Source organism: Triturus cristatus, chromosome 2_2, assembly GCF_964204655.1.
Source record: "Triturus cristatus chromosome 2_2, aTriCri1.1, whole genome shotgun sequence".
In the NCBI taxonomy this organism is placed as follows: Eukaryota; Metazoa; Chordata; class Amphibia; order Caudata; family Salamandridae; genus Triturus; species Triturus cristatus.
In genome coordinates this window covers 321,928,601-321,948,309 of record NC_140582.1, presented here as the reverse complement: position 1 = coordinate 321,948,309, position 19,709 = coordinate 321,928,601, and the positions used below count along the sequence as shown (strand labels likewise).

General features: G+C 46.8%; 1 protein-coding gene across 2 annotated transcripts in view; it reads right to left on the bottom strand.

The window, feature by feature from the left end:
• Positions 1-19,709, bottom strand: part of LEF1 (lymphoid enhancer binding factor 1) — a 233,642-nt gene that overhangs the window by 82,833 nt on the left and 131,100 nt on the right. For both annotated transcript variants that reach the window (XM_085641386.1, XM_085641387.1), the window contains exon 4: positions 17,677-17,809. In XM_085641386.1, coding sequence (XP_085497512.1) covers positions 17,677-17,809 — 133 coding nt within the window. The remainder of the gene's footprint in view (positions 1-17,676; positions 17,810-19,709) is intronic.

Sequence of the window (19,709 nt, the reverse complement as noted above, 5' to 3'; positions counted from 1 at the left end):
TTTATGCTGGTGGTTGCAGGCGTTGGCCGTTGGCAATCATTTTTGGGGAACAGGAGTTATTTTTCATCATTAGATTGTCACCCAGGGCAAGAGAGAGATAGGCAGAAAAGGGAGAAGGAGAGGAAAACAGAGAGAAAGAGAGAAAGCACGGATGAAAAAGTACCTGCAAGAGTGGAGTAAAGAGACAGAAAGAGCAGGGTGGTGAAAGAAAGAGGGATGATAAAAGCTGGACAGCCTTAATATTCATAAATCCTGGCATTCGACAGCAGCGGGCAGCACTGCCTTGGTAGTGGAGGCCGGGAGAGGTTGGCATGCCAGTGGAAGCAAAAACACTATCACAACAGGCCTACCCCATGCAATGTATGTGTACAATGTTCTTTGGCATCGCTTTAACGGGGTAACAAGCATTCTGTTGACACCACGGCGAGTCCGAATATCAAAGAAAAGTGCAGCTTTGAGGGATAATATGCCGTGTGTGGTGCAAAAATAAAAATAAAAAAGGTTTTTGCAGGTAAAACAGAGCAAATATTTCTTGCAGGAGGCGGTAGAGAAAGCTTTATATAATGTAAATTTGCGCTCACTCAGTTAGATTGCTTCCCTGTAGGATTTTTTTTTTTCCTTTGGAGGAAATTTCCAACCGCAAAGGCTCAGTAGTTAATTAAGAACCATTTTCAGGCCCATAATGCAGGCGCTTGATAGGATTCACTTGGCTCGCGATTGTCACTGCAGCTCCGGCTAAGCTCTTCATCTAACTGGCTCCTTCGGGCTTGAAGGTCAAGCTGCTTTCAATTGGTAGCATTTCCGCGGCCCCCAAAAAAATAATAATAATAAAAGTCCCACCAGAAATGATCCATCAGCTTTCACATCCCCAGGAACATAAAGCCCTACAACTGTAAGAACCACCTCATGATTAGAGCTAATCCCGGTCCCAAATGGAGCCAAGGCCTACTTGTTCTTTAGCTAACACTCTTGCCCAGAGGACATGCGGAATCGTGGTTTGAGGCCAGGCAATTACTGGGTTATGTAACATGCACGAGGCATGTGCAGCAAACTGAGCAGCGAGAACTGCGAATCAGGCGCCGGCAGACCTGGTTTCCCAGAACTCACAGGCATTCCTCTAATTGCCTAGCAACCTCCCAGTACCTCGTATTAATCCAAAGTCTCCCAACAGTGCATGGGATTATCCAATGCTGCTCTGAAATGGGCAGGACTCTCCATAAATCCTAGACAGAACTGTTGAGAAAGTAATATTTTTTCTTGCATTTCGAATTTCCTCCTGCAAGTGGTGCCTTCTGGTGTGGATACATTTTGCAAAATCGATTGAGCATTGCTGCCAAGGTTTCAGATTGCATATGTGTGACATTTTTATAATTTCAGTGTCATTATGAGTGACATTCAATGACTATGAGTGACACTTTCTCGCAAGCAAAATCAAGCAATGAAGCCGAGGGAACCTATAAATATCATAAATTACACCTATTTGAGCAAAGAAGAACTCTAAGAAGATCCTAAAACTGCTGAAAAGCACCAGAAAAGGAAGGGCAGTGTGGGATCTAACTGTACCAAACAGGATTTGAGAAGCCCCAACGTGGATGACAGACACCTTTTCACTCTGCAGGATAGAGAAACACAGCTAAGGACTTTCTTTACTGCCACGATGAAACAGCTGGAACAACCTCTTTTGTGAGATTTGTCAAGTCCATTAGATGCATGATCTTAACTTCAACATTGAAGCCACAACACCAGTAATTACGCCAGGCACGCAGTCCCGGTCTGTTCCAAGCGCACTCTGGTTCAGCACAGTCTGATCAGCACCATTGCAGGTATGCCCCTCGAGGAACTAGTCTTAGTTTGCCACTGCACAAAGCCATAGCTGCCATGCTTTCAGATTGATTATGTGTGACATGCATGTTTTCAGTGTGCTTACGAGTGACATTCTCGTGCAAAGTGTGTGACATTTCGAGTGACACTGTATCCCAAATAAAAGCACCAATGAAGCCATCAGAAAATACCTCATTTTGACAGTGAGAGTCTCTAGAAAGACATTGAAACCACTGCAGATGCCTGAAATGTGAGGTCAGTAACCTACTTGGGCCCAGTTAATTGAAATGTGTGCTGTAACTGCTGTTACCGCACATATTGTAATTATAGGTTTTGTGATAAATATCCGCAGGTAAAACCTGCTGATATTTCTAAGGGGGAATATACTCGGTATTTACCAGAACATGAAGATTTTGGTGCGGTAAGCACCAAAATCTACGTAATTCACTCAAAAATCGTTATTAGGAGTATTTATTGCACCCCATAAATTCCGACACAGAGGCGTCCGATTTTATTAGAGTGATAAATATCACTCAAATCATCGAGCCGATCACTATGAAGGCCTTGGTTATTAATGAAGGTGCTGGATAAATCTGTGTGCACTGCAGCCTACCTATCACAAAAAGAGCCCACGGGTCCGGAACGTCGGTCTGAGGGGCATGTGAAATGTGACAACCATGCTGGGGGAGGGAGCTCCCTTTTAAGGACAGTTCTCCTCACACACCAAAGGAGCCATGCTTCATCATAGGGGTACCTCCTTGCGTTGAGAGCCTAGTCTCAAAGCGGGCTACAACCCCCTTGCTGCGAGGGAGGAGCACAGGGATGTTTTATGGAAGAGAGGGTTACTCTAAAACCCTACGTGAGCGTGGTGTGTAGTGCAAGGGGCGCAGTGCTGGAGGGAATTGTGAGTTAAAACTGGCTACAAGGTTAGCTATGGCAAACTTTATTCAGCTACCTCGGGCCACAATTAACACCAGAAAGCTAGTAATGCAACTGCCAATATTAGAGACAGTCACATTAGACAATGATCAACATGTTTCAGCCTGGAGACCTATAAGAGTGTCATTGCCTTCATCAGGATCAAGTGAAAAGCTACTGCAGAGGGTGAGTAAATAACAAAGACATGTGAAAGTAGCAAATAGCGGTGTGTAATACTGAACCAGAGGTCCTGTAGTTCAGTGAGTACACCGCTGGGACCTACAGAAGTTAGGAAATTAGCTGCATCTGTCCTGGGCAATGTGCCAAAGGTACATACGCCAACCAGCCTGTCCAACGTGGCGTGGATGTTGTGGGTGTATGTCCCACTGACAGGCAGTCTAGCCACAAATTTGGGTGATGATAAAATAGCATAGAGGGTTAATATTACGCTTTGTCTTTGCCCTTTATACCCAGGCCTGGAAAAAAAAAATGATGACTTTCTTTGGCGATTAATTCAAAATGCTTGTTTGTGGGTTCCAAGTGATTTGAACTTCGGGGGATGGCAAAGTGTGTACTCCTTCTGTTGAACATTTGCATGATTTCCTGCCAGCAGTAAGTGATAGTAGGATATGCAGAAACCTGTCCATTTGTACAGTGGTGAATTAGGATCCATATGACATGCCAGCCTTCTTTGTAGTTAATTTGCACCTATGTGTCAAAATCTATCTCACTGATAGTTACAGTTAAGAAATGCTTTAAATGCCCCTTGTTTGGCATTTGCTCCCCCTCATCACACCTCTCCAGGATTCTGTTTGGTTTCATGCAGTGCCTGCTGCATAGCACAACTTGAAACATGCAGCTCACAGGTTAGTAGTTTGTGTAGACTGCTCAGTGGGTTTACTGCTTTTGCTACAAATGTTATTGTATTACGTTGAGGTCACCATTTGTAGTTATTAGTTCAGCGAGTTATGAACGTCATCTGGAGCTGCACACAAACTGCAAGTCATAGATGTAAAACTACTGTGGTATTGTGGCTAAAAAGAGTTGTATGCCATGATAGCTGCCTAGTTTCTCTCTTCAATCGGCTGTCAAGGTCACCGCGGTACAGCAACTTGTTGTCTGTTAATTGACTCATTGCTGACTGGACCTCGTGGCTGCTGCAGTCGAGCCCAGTCCATGATGGCCTTAGTCTCTGTCTGTCTCAGACAAGTTGGTCAGTTGAGCTACAGTTTAGAGCAGTGCAGGGCTCGCATAGACCATACAGAAGTAACTTGTGTGCCCCGACACCCTGAACCGACATGGAGGCCAGCAGTTCTTTCCAGAGATTACCCAGACAGCAACAATTCTGCTGGGGACCCGTAGATGAGGCTGGTGGGAGTAGCAGGACTTGGCAAATATCCTGCCTGGGAGTCAGTGTAGAGCCTCCTCTGCATTTCGAAGTGGCAAAGGTCGCACATGCATGAGAAGAGAAGACGCACGGTTGTAGCATGGAAAACTAAAGCTGTCGCCCGCCTCCCAATGCGCCAATCACTGCGTGGCACAGAGCATAGTGGGATGGTACCAGCCTTGCCTCAAAACAACAACAGGCAAGGTGCCACCCACAGATCCACGTGTGAGGGCACTGCAGAGTCCTGATTGGATTTGTATACTACCACGTGTTGGCTCCAGGACCACCTGATATAACTGCTGGAGAGAGAGGCCGTGCTCGGCAGAAGCACGGCACCAAAGTAAACTACAGTTGTTTTGTTGTCGCCAGCCTCTGAATAATTGGCCAATATACATTAGACAGCAGCCACAGGCAGCAAGGTACAGTGCATTCACTGGCAGCGTGCTCTCCTTAAATAAATGCAGCTCCATGTTGTTGAGCGTCTCGCACAGGGTGGTCCACCAGAGTGCTATAAATGCGCATAGGGCCCCCTCCTAGGTGCCCCGAGGACTACCACCTCCCCAGGGCTTATGTTTCTATAAGGGGGTCCTTGCCTGGGGACCACAACCTCCCTGGGGATTTAAAATAAAAATTGTGCGAGAGGCTGCAGGGACCCCCCTGGAGACCACCACCTCCCTGGGGCTAAATAGAAAAAAATTGGGTGCCTCACAGGCCCCCATGCCAATGGGGACCACCACCTCCCTGGGGCTAAAAAACATTTTTAAAGTGGGAGGAGGGCTGCCGCAGCCCCCCTCCTGGGTGCAACATATTGGCCCGGGGGCCACCACCTCCACTGGGCTGGTCCGTGAACAACAAAGGAGGGGGGGTCACACGACCACCGTCCTGGAGCCAAATTTGGCTCTGGGGACCGCCATCCCCCAGGGTCGGCTCTTGCTATGTCTCGGGGTGCCCACCCCCGGGACACAGCTGTGTGCTCTGACTTGGCAGGAGCTTTGACAACTCCCGTCAAGTCAGAACAAACAGTAACTCTGCCCTCAGCAGGGCGACAGCTGTGAAACTGCTCCCACTTGCTGAGAGTGGAGTTTTCATCTGTTTCCCTGCCCTCTGTCAATCAGGCAGTGAAACAGATGAAACGATTGCTCTCACAGACAGGGAGCTGCATATATAACAGCTCCCTGTCTGTGAGAGCTTTGTCAGCTCCTGCAGGAGGAGGGGAGCCAGCTGAGATGTGGAAGCCTTTAAGCTACCCCTGCGGTCCCCAGCAGTGGTGACTGGGTGTCTTGGGTGTGTTCCAGGGCACCCACAATGAAGAGGCCTGGCCCCGGAGAATGGGGTCTCTGGGGAAGAAATGACCCCGGGGGGGGGGGCCTGTGCGGCTCCCTTCCCCCATTAATTTGTGGCCGAGCCCCAGGGGATGGAGTTCCCCAACCACTTTAAAGAAGGCATTTGGCCCTGGGGAGATGGTGGTCCCTGGGGCCCGGTGGTACGTGCTGCCCTCTGATAAACATTTAAGCTAGCCTCAGGGAGGTGGTGGCCTCAGGGCTTATGAAAGCCCCAAGTGAGGGAGTCATGCAGCCACCCTCCTTCGGTAAAAATAAAGCCCCAGAGAGATGGCGGTCCCCGAGGTTCTTGGAGCTAAATGGAGGGGTGTCCCTGCGGCCCCCCTCCTTAATATCAGTAAAGCCCTGGGAAGGTGATGGTCCCCAGGGCTCATAAGAGACAAAACATAGGGCAGAAACATGAGCAGGAAATTCAAAACAAATGGCAAAAAAACAAGCAGAAAAGGCTAAACAGAGAGCAGAAAATGAGCAGTAAAACAAGCAGAAAAAGGCAAAACAGAGGGTAGAAAAACGAGCAGCAAAGGCAAAACAGAGCAGAAGAGGGCAAACCAGAAGGGAGAAAAACAAGCAGAAAAGGCAAAACTGAGCAGAGGAGAGCAAAACAGAGAGCAATCAGACACTCACACACCCACTCACAGACCCACTCAGAGACACACGCACCCCATCACAGACCCAATGAGACACTCATACACTCACTCACAAACCCACTAACAGACTCATGCACCCACTCACAGACCCATTCAGACACCCACTCATAGACCCACTTAGACACTCACACACCCACTTACAGACCCACTCAGACATTTATGCACCCACTCACAGACACACTCAGAGACTCATGCACTCACACACAGACCCACAGAGAAACTCTTGCACTCACAGACCCACTCAGAGACTCATGTGCCCACTCACAGACCCACTGAGACACTCACACCCACTCACAGACCCACTTAGACACTCAGGCACCCACTCACAGACCCACTCAAAGACTCACACCCACTTGCAGATCCGCTGAGACACACGCACTCACTCACAGACTCACACACTCACTCAGAGACCCACTCAAGGACTCATTCCCTCAGTCACAGACCCACTCAGAGACTCATGTACTCACTCACAAACCCACTCAGAGACTTGTGCACTCACTCAGACCTACTCAGAGACTTGTGTACTCACTCACAGACCCACACACCCACTCACAGACTCACACACCCACTTACAGACCCAATCGGACACTCATGCACTCACTCACAGACTGACTCACACACTTAAGGAGGCAGCCACAGACCCACTCAGTGACCCATGCACCCACTCAGAAACCTACTCCGACACTCATGTATCCACTCACAAACCCACTCCAACACTCATTCACCCACTCACACACCAGGTGAGACACTTATGCAGCCACTCTGAGGCCCACTGAGACACTCACACACCCATTGAGAAACCTATTCACTCACTCACACACCCACTGAGACACTCATGCACTCACTCACACACTCACACACTCACTCTCAAAGGTTACAGGTTACATTTAGGAAATAAAATAAAAAACCTCATGACATGGTCTGTGACATCACTGATGACATCATCCACAGAACCACTCACACACCCACTCACACGCCTATATAACCTCTCATACACCCACTTCCACACAACCCCTCACATACCCATTCACAGACCCACTCCAATACTCACACAACAAATCACTCATCCATAGAGCCACTCACACATCCACTCACTCATACTGCCATTCACACACCCACTAACTCAGCCATACAGCCTCTCATGTGCCCACTCACCCACCAATACAGCCACTCTCACATTCAGTCATACAGACATACTGACACTTACACACCAACTCATACACCCTTAGAGCCACACACACACATGCACTCAATCACCCATACAGAAATGCACACAGACACTCACTCACCTATAAAGATACTCACACAGCCATACACTCACCCATACATCCACTGACACAGCCCCTCACTCACCCATGCAACCACTCACACACCCCCTCAAACACCAACAGAACCACTTACAACCCATTCACACATCCATACAACCACTCACACACCTACTCACTCACCCTTACAGCCACTCGCACAGGCATTCACTCTCCAAAACAGCCACTCCCACCCACTCACTTACCTATACACACACTCAAACAGCTACTCCCTCACCCATACAGCCACTCATGCACTCACTCCCTCACCCATGAAACCACTCTCAAAACCACTTAGTCTCCCATAAAGCCACTCACACACCTATGCAGCCACTCACAAAGCCACTAACTTACCCATATAGCCACTCACACACCCACTCACTCTCCAATATAGCCACTCACTCACCCATACACTACTTACATACTCACTAACATATCCATACAGTCACTCACACACACACCCACACTGCCACTCAATTCCACTCACACACTGATACAGTCACACAGCCACTCAGATGAGATATGTTAGAAATTGTTTGGTTAATTACTAGTACAGAAAGAATAGTAATTTAACTTATGCTGTATCTTCTCTCTGTCATCTCCTCAGGAGCACCATTCTGAGTTGCTTAAACTCAGTCTTAGGCAGATTGCCTCCTGGGTGGAAGGCATCTTGCTTAAACTGAACGGCGATAAAACCGAAGCTATGATTCTGGGTAGGAACCTTCAGTTATGGGGCCCTGAGCACTGGCCAGTATCCCTAGGGACTGTTCCAATTCCTTCTACCAAGGTTGAAAGCTTAGGCTTATGGCTAGATAATACTCTGTCTATGCATCATCAAGCTGCCGAATTTGCAACCACCTGCTTTGCATTAATGAAATGGGTAAGGAAAATTATCTGGATGATTCCCTACTCGGCACAGAGAACGCTAATTCTGGCCCTCATCCTCTCAAGAATGGACTACGACAACGTTCTCTATTTGGGAGCTGACAAGGCTGATATCCGCAGTCTTCAGGTCGTGCAGAATTCTACTGCTAGACTTCTTGCTCAGCTTCCGAGCTATACCCCAGCCTACCCTATACTCAGTGAGCTGCATTGGCTGCCAATTGGAAAAAAGAGTACAATTTAATGCTCTTTGTTTCATGTTTAAGGATAAGGCAGGACTCGGCCCGGGACATGTACAAGAACTGGATTCCCCCATATATACCTTCCCGGGAACTGAGATCAGCCCGTCAGGACCTATACTGCGTGCCTGGAATCCGCTGGGCTTGGTCCGGTGGATGTTCATTTGCATACCTAGGTCCAAAGCTCTGGAACGCCCTAACCCACTCCATAAAAAACAGCACCTCTGTAATGCGGTTCCGCAAGGTTATTAAAACATGGCTCTTCTAAGTATGGTGTTTTCAGGATCCTTCTTGCTTACGCTTAGTGCCGGGAAACCCGATGGGTAGCTGTGAGCTCTACAAATGGCAACTAACTAACTGTAGCTTAATATATATCTTTAAGTCTCAGAATCGTTTACAAAACACTCACACTAATGGGATGATGTCATCAGTGATGTCATTTGAGATGTCATAAAATGATGTCATCAGTGATATCACTGACCATGTCATGAGTGATGTAATATGTGAAGTCATAAGCAGTGCACTGCTGGAGCATAAGTTATAGTTAGTGTAGGTAACTATAACTGCTGAATTTCTATGGTTTTGTATGAGTGAAATCTGAGCCTAACTATAACATCCATGTAACCTTTTTCTGTGAATATATATATAAAACACATAAAAGTATTTGTTGTAATCATTTGACATTTCAATAGTATGGACTATGTCAGGGGGGTGACAACAGAGTGCTTCACAGCTGATGGAATGATAATAACATTTGGAGAAATGTACACAAAGGTATGCATTGCCTTACAACATTTCACCATGTGTGGCACAAATCAATGACGCAAAAACCAAATAAATTGGCAGGGTATGCTCAGACGTGAGTCCCTTGCTCACTTTGCAACTGGATTCAAGCAAGCCTGGCTGAAGATGGCTGAAATGCCAGAAACCGGTCCTAGGAAGCTTGTTTCCGGTCCAGGGAAGACATGGCTTGGCAGTTCGGGCTGGACTGTTCCCATGAGGCACAGGGTCAGACTGATTTGCATATGGCCATGTCTGAACTGGGGTGGCAGAGTGGGCTAAAGAACGGTGATGGATTAAACCCAGATCAGTTGACTGGGGGTGAGTGCTTGCAATGTTCAACACTCCGTCCATCATTTCCTTTGGTTTTTGCTTTGTTCGCCATAAGTTGGCAGGGTATGCTCAGACGTGAGTCCCTTGCTCACTTTGCCACTGGATTCAAGCAAGCCTGGCTGAAGACGGCTGAAATGCCAGAAACCGGTCCTAGGAAGCTTGTTTCCGGTCCAGGGAAGACATGGCTTGGCAGTTCGGGCTGGACTGTTCCCATGAGGCACAGGGTCAGACTGATTTGCATATGGCCATGTCTGAACTGGGGTGGCAGAGTGGGCTAAAGAACGGTGATGGATTAAACCCAGATCAGTTGACTGGGGGTGAGTGCTTGCAATGTTCAACACTCTGTCCATCATTTCCTTTGGTTTTTGCTGCGTACAAATCAATGACGAACATATTAAATAATTCTAGAACAACTTCATGTGGTACAGTCAAGAGAAAACTGTCTTTGCTTTTCATAGTGAAAATGGAAAACGTAGCTGCTACATCAGTCAGAATGCTTTCTCTGAGGAATAGGAATTCTTTCATACCTCTCTCAAACTCAAGGAATGAAGGAGCCTTCCTTAGCTACTTAAGAAGGTTATTCCAGATTCTCTCTGCTGCCCCCAGAGAAGGTTTGGTTGAGTGCTGTCTCCTTGTTGGCTTTGGGATTTCAAATATCAATTCTTCCTTGCTTCTAAAAATGTCTGTTCGTAACTAGGATGTGCAGTTTATGTGCTAGGTATAATGGTGGAGTTACTGTGTACGCCATTATAGGTTAAACAAGCTGTCTTGAGTACACGTTGCTAATCTACCGGTCGTCACTTTAGAAAGCAGAAGACAGGTTAAATGGGTTTTGATCTCCTTGCGACTGTGACAAATCTTGCTGCTAAGATTAGAACCATTTTGACGAGTAAAACTAGATTAAGGTAAATTTGGAGATCACTGGGGTTTGCACTAGTATTAATAGATCTTGCTCAGTTTCTAGGTATACAAATATGTACGGTTGAAAATGTTGCTCAATTGCCATTAAGCATCTTTTACGACAATATTTATGTTTCCAAGTAGAGTCTAAAACAAATGCAAGGGATTTTGCCTTACTAGGAATGGTTGGTTCTTATCCTTATCGGTTTCAGTCCAGAATCAGTAGCCCCAGAAACATGAAAGATTTATACGCTGAGCGATATATATAAATGCCATACTCTGATTGGTCCGGATCCTTGAGTAGTGTAGCTTTACCTCTTTCATTTGCTACTTCTCCTCTGGGAAATTTACCCATGAAGTATTATCATACCCACCAGGAGTATTTCCATCTCAATGGCAGGATGCAGCACCCCGCATGCAGTAACAAGACCAGACCATGCAATCTCCTGAAAGTGTACTCTGTTGCGATATATGCTTTACCTTTTGATGTGTGTTTGCTTTATAGAAACTGAGCATCGCAGACTGTTTGCAATGCGGGTTTAGATGAAAAAGAATGAAAACAATGCCCTTTTCAAACGTGCCAAATCTCAGAAGGGTATTCAAACAGCAACGACATGCTGTACAGGCCCGGGCGACTCATGCCAGGGAAGACATTTTGTAAGACATCACACAGGCAGTCCCTATCTGTATCCAAAGCAGAGCTGTATTTCCAGCTGCTACTGCTGGAAGCTCTGCAACTAGGTCCACGTGGCTTACACGGTCACGGACCCGTGTCTTTGACAGACCTTCACGTTGGAAGTGTGTTTGTTTACTCAGGTGTGTACAAACAACAAATACATGTTTGAACCTCTGGAAGCACACTGTTATATCTTAACTGTTAACCCCTTCGCCGCGGCACGAATTTTGCTCGTGACGGAACCACTCCGTCATGAGCCACGGGCGCGCTGTGCTCATGACGGAGTGGTTCCGTCACAACTCCGCCCACTTGCATTGTTCGCCCGCACAGGCGGGGAATCAGCGCCGCGTGGGCGGAGCGGCCGCAACGGCCGCAGCATGACGGAACCACTCCGTCATGAGCACACGGCGCCCGTGGCTCATGACGGAGTGGTTCCATCATGAGCAGGCAAGGGGTTAAGAACTCAAGACGCAACTCCTAACAACACCTGACATAATAAACGCACCACCAGTGGCAGCCGATCTGAGAGGTATTGAACTATTTACCACACCTCGTTTCATCGGCTGACTCTTTTAACCACATTCACTTTGGTTTATTTGCTGTTGTTTTTTCAATCCTTTATGATGGACGATCATTTAAAAACAAACGTATCTCTGTTAATGCCACAGTTGGATATGGCATCCGCTTTATTGTTGAAGGGTTGTCAGACAGCTGCCTAAAAAGTAAATATCCCATCAGATCTGTCTTCTAGGATACAGCATGCATTTCAGAAGGTTTCTTAGACTTTGTTGCAGTGTAGCTTAGCTAAAAAGTGATCAAGAATATGTGTTGAGAGAGAAAATCTTTGAGAATGCACACAATGGAAGTTTGCGTTTAAATACAGTCTCTTTTTCAAGGCGACATAAATTCTTTTTTCCACTCATGAAGTTTAGCCTGGGAAAGTACTACCTTCCCAGACTCTCCTGCTGCCCTACAGACCCGAACATATTATCTCTGTGGCTCAAATCGCTCTCTTGCCTCCCTGAAGTATATTTAAGGTAGTTCAGGTCCTTTTTGACTTTGCAGGTCACTCTGTCTTTTCTGACCAGGGATGCTCTCTCCTCCCAAAACCACCACCACCGCTTTATATTCATCATAGAGGAAGTGACGCTTTGCATCAAACTGTGAGAATTGACAATTCCTGGTCTTGCCTATGATATGAACAAAGTATCCTCTGTGCAAAATAGAAGATCCTAACCGCTGGGTGGACTGTCTCCACCTACCAAGTGCAAAGATCGAAGAAACAATCCTCTAGCCCCCGAAATCCACCTGAGGGTCAGCGAGACCAGGCAGAGATGCATTGCACACCGTCAGCCCAGATAAACCCTCAAATGGTCATTAAGATACTCAAGAGAGTATGAAGAATGATGGGGCCCCTGGGCCAAACGGGATAACCGCCCCGGTTTTTAAAAAACTCCCCAATTTTTGGGCATCCGTCCTCACTCCTCTTTACAACCACTCCTTAATGACAGCAATAACCCCTGATTCATGGAGGGGCTCCATACTAGTCCCACTTTTTAAAAAAGGGGATCGTTTAAAGCCATCAAATTATAGGCTCATCGCTCTGCTCGACATAGAAGCCAAGGCCTACGCTCGCCTCCTACTGAAGGACTTGGAGACATGGGCCGAAGGAAAAAGCATCATCCCCTGCCACCAGTCTGGCTTCAGACCACAATCATCGACAATGGACGATATTCTGGTGTTAGCGCACCTAGCAACTGAAGCAATAAAAAAGAAAAATCCTCCACTCTTTTGCTGCTTCATTGACTACAGCACAGCCTTCGATAAAGTGGTACGAAATAGGCTATGGCGGAAATTAGAAAACTGGGGCGTCCCGCCAAACCTACTGAAGGCAATCAGATCACTTTACAAAGGCACCTGGGTGCGGGTCAAAACCAGCGCCGGCACAGTGTCCCCCAAAATAACAACGAACAACGGGCTGAAACAAGGATGCGTGTTGGCGCCCATCCTCTTTAACCTGTATACGGCGGATTTAGGGGACGCCCTGAAAGGCGCCAGGCTAGTAGCACCGAGATTAGGTAGCATCAGGCTGCCGGTGCTACAATATGCCGATGACACAGCCATAATGGACCACACGAGGGTGGGCCTACAGAGAGCCCTAAATGCGTTGAATCAATTCAACAAAGATAACAACCTTATAGTCAACCAAGGGAAAACTAATTTCGTCATCTTTGGGAGCTACCACCTGGAAACAAAAGCGCAGTGGCTAATGGGAGACCTGCAAATCAGTACAGTGGCAGAGTACAACTATCTAGGGGTTTGGCTTACGGAACGGGCCAAGGCAAATGTCCACCTGAAACAGCAGTTGTCCAAGGCCAATAAGGTGATATTCCTGTTAAAGCAACTGAGCTTACACTTGATGAGCCCCACTGCCGGACCAATATTAACTGCTTTAAAAGCAAAATTGCTGCCATCCATCAGTTATGGCCACCAGGCTTTTCCGGGGTCGCAGGACGCCCTTCTCATCGCAATCCAAGCCAAAGCATATAAATCAGCCTTTTCTATCCCAAGGTCGGCAAGGAAGTCAAGACTAAGATTGGAGCTAGGCCTGGTAAGGCCAGACTTGATGTGCCAAGTGGAGATCATAAAACTATACTTAAGGATTATAAGGGCCCCAACAAACTCCTTAAGACACCAACTGAGAGTCATCTTTGAGGGGCCAACATCAGCATGGCACACCAGCCTCGGCAAAGCACTCAAGACTTTAAAGATCGAGGAAAAGAGCATCCCACAGCCAGAAATCCCACTAAATGCATGGAAAAAAGCCATAAACAGACAAGTCCGCAAAACCTCATTTGACCTGGATCTTAATTCCCTTTGCTATAGCCCCCAACCCACCTAGACCCGCTGAACGGCTCCTACATGGTAGGCAAGGCACAATCCTACCTAAATGAGGCCGACACAACAAGCCAGAACCAAAATCCTCTCCATGAGACTGTGCACCCTAGGAATCACCGAATTTAACCCCGCATGGGCTCGCAAGAGGGAAATCACAAGCTGCAGACTGTGCCCCTACACAAGGGAATCCTGGCTTCACCTTTTATGCTGCTGCCCTGCCCTCAGGAACGAACGCCGTCGACTTCTTCGCCCAGTCTGTATCACCAATGGAATCAAGATATGTCGCGAAGCATCAGCCTTGTGCTTTTCTAGAACAACCACGATGACCTTGGCAAATCTGGGGAAATTCATTCATCTGATTAGAATGGCTTTAAAGGCAGCAAACAAACACAAACAAACCAGGGCCATCAGCGAGGTATAACAAGGGGGATAATGCAGCCTCCCCTCAAATGAGGGAAGAGCCCTGATCCTACTCACCCTCCTACAGAGACTGCATCACATCAACGGCTCTAAATGGAAGGGCCAAGGAGAACGATCTACAGACTGCTGTAGCAGAAAACCGCTAAGGCCTACGCAGCTGTTTAAGAAACTCTGTGCAAGGACTCGTGATAAAGACCCGGTGCTGGCAGCCTGAGTGGGTGCAGCGGAGAGGGGACATAAATTATTTGAACATAAAAAAGTTTTAACCAGCAGCCTTCATAGTTTTAATGTGATCAATCTTTCATTTACCAGTTTTATGCTTTTTTACTGTAATGATTTTAATTAATTGAACAGTTAATAAATAATATCATCTGTGTTGTCAATATACAAAGATATCCTGCAGTGCCATTCGTAGCTGACCAGTACAAATAACACTGAACTGCTTCAGCAGTTCCCCCAGAGGTAACCAGAGAACCATTGTTTCACATGCAAAACTTTTTCACCTCAAAATACCTTCAGCTTCTAAATAATTGTAGTATGCTACTTTCCACCATAATCAAGGATCAAAGAACCTTAAATATAAACCTTATGGTGTAATTTATCCCTCAGCAAAAATCCAAGGATTGAAGGAATACATGCATGTCAGAGACTAAGTGCTAAATAGCTTTTACTTGCTTGCATATCGATAGCCGGAGGCACTCAGCCTCACATACCAATCACTGCTTAAGGCTTTCACCCATCACCAGGACCTGTCTGTGGTGTGGCTGCTGGCAGGCAGTGGGATGTGGAGAAACTGGAGATGAGTGTGATGTAGTTGGAATGTGGGGATGTTAAGGTTCTGGGAGTTGATGGTTGGGGAACGATTGCAGAAGGGGATTTGGAGGTGGATGTTGTATTACCTCGCTGTAATGGAGTTGAGAATAAAGAGGCTTTTGAACCTATATGTGGAGTCCCTCATCTTTACACTGCCCTGTTCCGATTCGGCAAACAAACGTATCCCTAGCCGACTTACCGGCAAAGTATCCTGCTAGATCTTCACTGTCACTAGAGTTACTTGTGAAGTTTAGCTCACGGTGGCTGAAAGAAACTTCTACAGCTCCCACAAATTCCATAATTTGGCATTCAAGATAGTGCTAAAGGCATTCAGGTTGAGCCACTAGAGCCTTAAAATGAAAAGAATTAACTGGCTGCCAGTGACATTGAGGGTACCATTTTACCTCTTTACATTGATCTATACAATCTAAACATGATATAAAAATTCAGTGTGGGAAAAAAGGTTCTGTCCTTGTCCTTTAATGAGGTGTGTTCTGATCCAGAAGTGGGCAACCCTATAATTGCATTCAAAATAAATGGTGGCTCAAATTCTTTTTGTTGAGGGTCTTTCAGCCTGGAGTTAACTTCCTTTTTGAATTTGGCTTACTTATTGATTCACCTAAGTGCTTTCTTGAGTCTGTCAACAGTGCTGACACAAACGCTGCTTTTGCCAAGTACCATTAGATTATCAGGCTTGGTGACCATCTTGATTAGTTCTTCTTTTCCCTTCACCCTTTCCCTGTGAATAGGCGATACGGTGCATTTTAGCTTTGTGGTCTGGTGCCCTCGCAGTCTTTACGCCATATTGGAGCTTATCAGTTTCATCTTCTCACATCTGTCTACTGTGATGAACTCTTCAGTGACCAAAGTGGCCCACAAAGTAGCTCTAGCCACATAAACAGACACATTGGAAGAAAAGGTGTGTAGTGTTGTGTTGTAGTTGTTTCAGACCTTAACACAACTAAACATTCCTGGGGAACTCTCAGTGTCTGTAACGAGACTCAGGAATAGTGGGTAAATCTCAAGTTATCAATGTCAAGGTATTCCACACATTGTACAATGGTATTACCATATGATATCAATGCTTATGGTATTTCAGTGGAGATATGTACACAATTTGCAGATGACGCCTCCACTTAGAAAGCACAAGGGCACACAGCAAGGTCATCAAGGTCGCTCACTTACCATCAAGTCCAGTGACTACAAAACCTCCCAGGCTTGGAATTGGCATGTAAGAGCCTACAGGAGTTAAATGTTCCTTGGCAACATGGTTTGGGTTTTAAAGTAATTTGGAATATTGGCAAGAAAATCCTTTAGTAAAAATTGAAGAAATGGCACTGGTTTCGTTTTCCTTATATTCATGCCTTGTCTGCAAAATCCAAGCAGGCCTCTAGTCACATATTAAAAAGATATTCCAATGTATGTACTTCTAAAACCACTTGTGCCACCTACAACTGTAGGAACCCAAGAGTTAGACACCAAAATAGAACTTTAGTGATAGGAAAGAGATGCACACAGATCCAGAAAGAAAGAGCAGTTTACTATGTGTGTCCAATATACGCCAATAAACACAAGCACAATGAAATGAAATATAGGCCTCTGTTGCCTATATATACACAGCATACCGGAGCACAACAACTACCATTCAGTGGCGATATATCAATTTTCTGGGGTCTCCTTTCAAACGTCCTTTAGGAAAAATTCTCAGAACTCCATTTTAGTAGAACTGCATGCTAAGGTATCAGTCATATATGTGACATTTCCCCAGCAGAATGTATTGCAGAAAGCACTAAAGTTTTACGGTTAACTCATAACTCGTAGGTGTGCAGTCCAGGGGCTTAATTGTCAGCTGTGAAACCTCGATTACAGATTTCTTATCCCAGCTCCTTCACTTTGTCAAATTGTGTGATTCTGGGTAAATTATCTTCCTCTGTCTTTTGTCCTATATCAGAAAACTGCAGCACTTAGAAATGTCAGTTACCACTTTTGAGAACCTATGGAGAGAAGTGATCTTAGTTCTAAGCCAGATTTCCCCACCTCACCAAACGGTGTGATCCGTGGCACATTTCTTTATCGTCCCGGCCGTCAGTACCTTTATCAGTATGAATTGTGAGCGTCTAAAAACAGTTCCTAATTTTTAATAGCTATAAAAGCCATTCGACAAAAATACAGATCATTCAGTAGCCATAAAAAATTGAACCGAAATATAATATGAGATTTGCAAAGTTTTAGAATGATAACACAATGTTCTCAGCAAATAAAAAGGCACTTGTAAGACCTAAAACTGTTACGCTATGTTGGAGTGAAGCTCCTCTCACCTTGTTTTGAGCCGACATCTGATTGCATGTGGGAAGGGTGCGCTCCAGGCGAAAAATGCTCGTCACTGTACGTAATGAGGGGCGTGAGGGGATGGACTGCATGCGACGGCTGCACCACTGGAACTTTGTTGGACTGCAACAGAGATAAAACACAGGCAACGATTAAAACTTGAAACGTTCTAATCAATCCGGCACCTCTTCAACCGACACCCCAAAAAAGGTAAATACAGAATGCTGCTGGTTAAGCGTTTATAGTAAATAATGCAAGATTTCCAAGCTGAAACCTAGCATGCTTTAAAAAAACAACGTGAGCCAGGTTGAAAGAACCTGTTACTGAGCAGCTATTTTGTGTTTTGCTCTTTTTCCCACCAACACCAGTCAGCCCTCTGAATTGTAACTAGATTACTTGTGTGTTACCCCTGAGGCGGAAGCCGGGGGCAGTGAGTGAGTGTGTAAAACGTTTTGTTTTTCTGCTTTTTAACTTTACGCTGTGTGCTGTGCTAAGGCTCAGCTTTGTTTTAAAGAGCGCGCGCTCGCTTCCTCTCAAAAGCGCTCTCTCTGTGCACTTTGTACCTGCCTATCGCCCTCTCCTACCTCATCTTTTGTCCTCGCCCGGCAGATCTGGTGCTGGGGCGAGCCGAGGGTCGTCGCCATCTTGGGAGAAGGCAGGGGTAGCGCTCTAGTCGCGGCTGCCTCCCGGACTACTTAAACATCTCCTATTCACTCCCACACAGATTACTTGTGTGTTACCCCTGAGGCGGAAGCCGGGGGCAGTGAGTGAGTGTGTAAAACGTTTTGTTTTTCTGCTTTTTAACTTTACGCTGTGTGCTGTGCTAAGGCTCAGCTTTGTTTTAAATAGCGCGCGCTCGCTTCCTCTCAAAAGCGCTCTCTGTGTGCACTTTGTACCTGCCTATCGCCCTCGCCTACCTCAGCTTTTGTCCTCACCCGGCAGATCTGGTGCTGGGGCGAGCCGAGGGTCGTCGCCATCTTGGGAGAAGGCAGGGGTAGCGCTCTAGTCGCGGCTGCCTCCCGCCCTCCCGGACTACTTAAACATCTCCTATTCACTCCCACACAGATTACTTGTGTGTTACCCCTGAGGCGGAAGCCGGGGCAGTGAGTGAGTGTGTAAAACGTTTTGTTTTTCTGCTTTTTAACTTTACGCTGTGTGCTGTGCTAAGGCTCAGCTTTGTTTTAAATAACGCGCGCTCGCTTCCTCTCAAAAGCGCTCTCTCTGTGCACTTTGTACCTGCCTATCGCCCTCTCCTACCTCAGCTTTTGTCCTCGCCCGGCAGATCTGGTATTGGGGCGAGCCGAGGGTCTTTGCCATCTTGGGAGAAGGCAGGGGTAGCGCTCTAGTCGCGGCTGCCTCTCACCCTCCTCTCCTCCTATAAAATGCCCACTGGCTCCCGACGGCGCAGCGGGCGCGCCGGCGGCGCACCAAAGGCAAGCCTGTCTGCGCCTGTCCGCAACCGGCCGGGACCCGGGGCCACAAACCCTGCTTCTGCCTTCAATTACACCTCCGGCCAGCTTCGCTCTTACCAAGGTACTTGGCCTCTTACCCCTCTCACGTGCAATCGCATTCAGGCCTTGAACATTGCTGCTCCTTCCATTCCCTCCCCTGTCGTCTCCCTGCCTAGTCAGCAGGTTACCATTCCCCTCATACATTCTCCCCCCCCCCCTTGTCCTCCGTTGGCGGCTTCTGCCTTCCTTCTCAATACATGCTCAGCAGGCAGGCATCAGCTGGAACTCTACAACCTCCTTGACACCGAGCTCCCCGATTTCCTGTTTTTGACGGAAACCTGGTTCTCCGCTGATTCCCAGCCTGATGTTCTATCTGCTCTCCCCGACTCGTATTACATACTTCGGGCTGATCGCCCTGATGAGAAAGTCGGTGGGGGCGTGGCATTGATCATTCGGTCTTCCCTTCAGTTTCAGCCCCTGTCCTTCCCTCCCATACCCAAAATTGATTTCATCGTGGCCCGTTCGGTTAATTTGTCCTCTCCCCTTACTATACTTCTTGTATATCGCCCGCC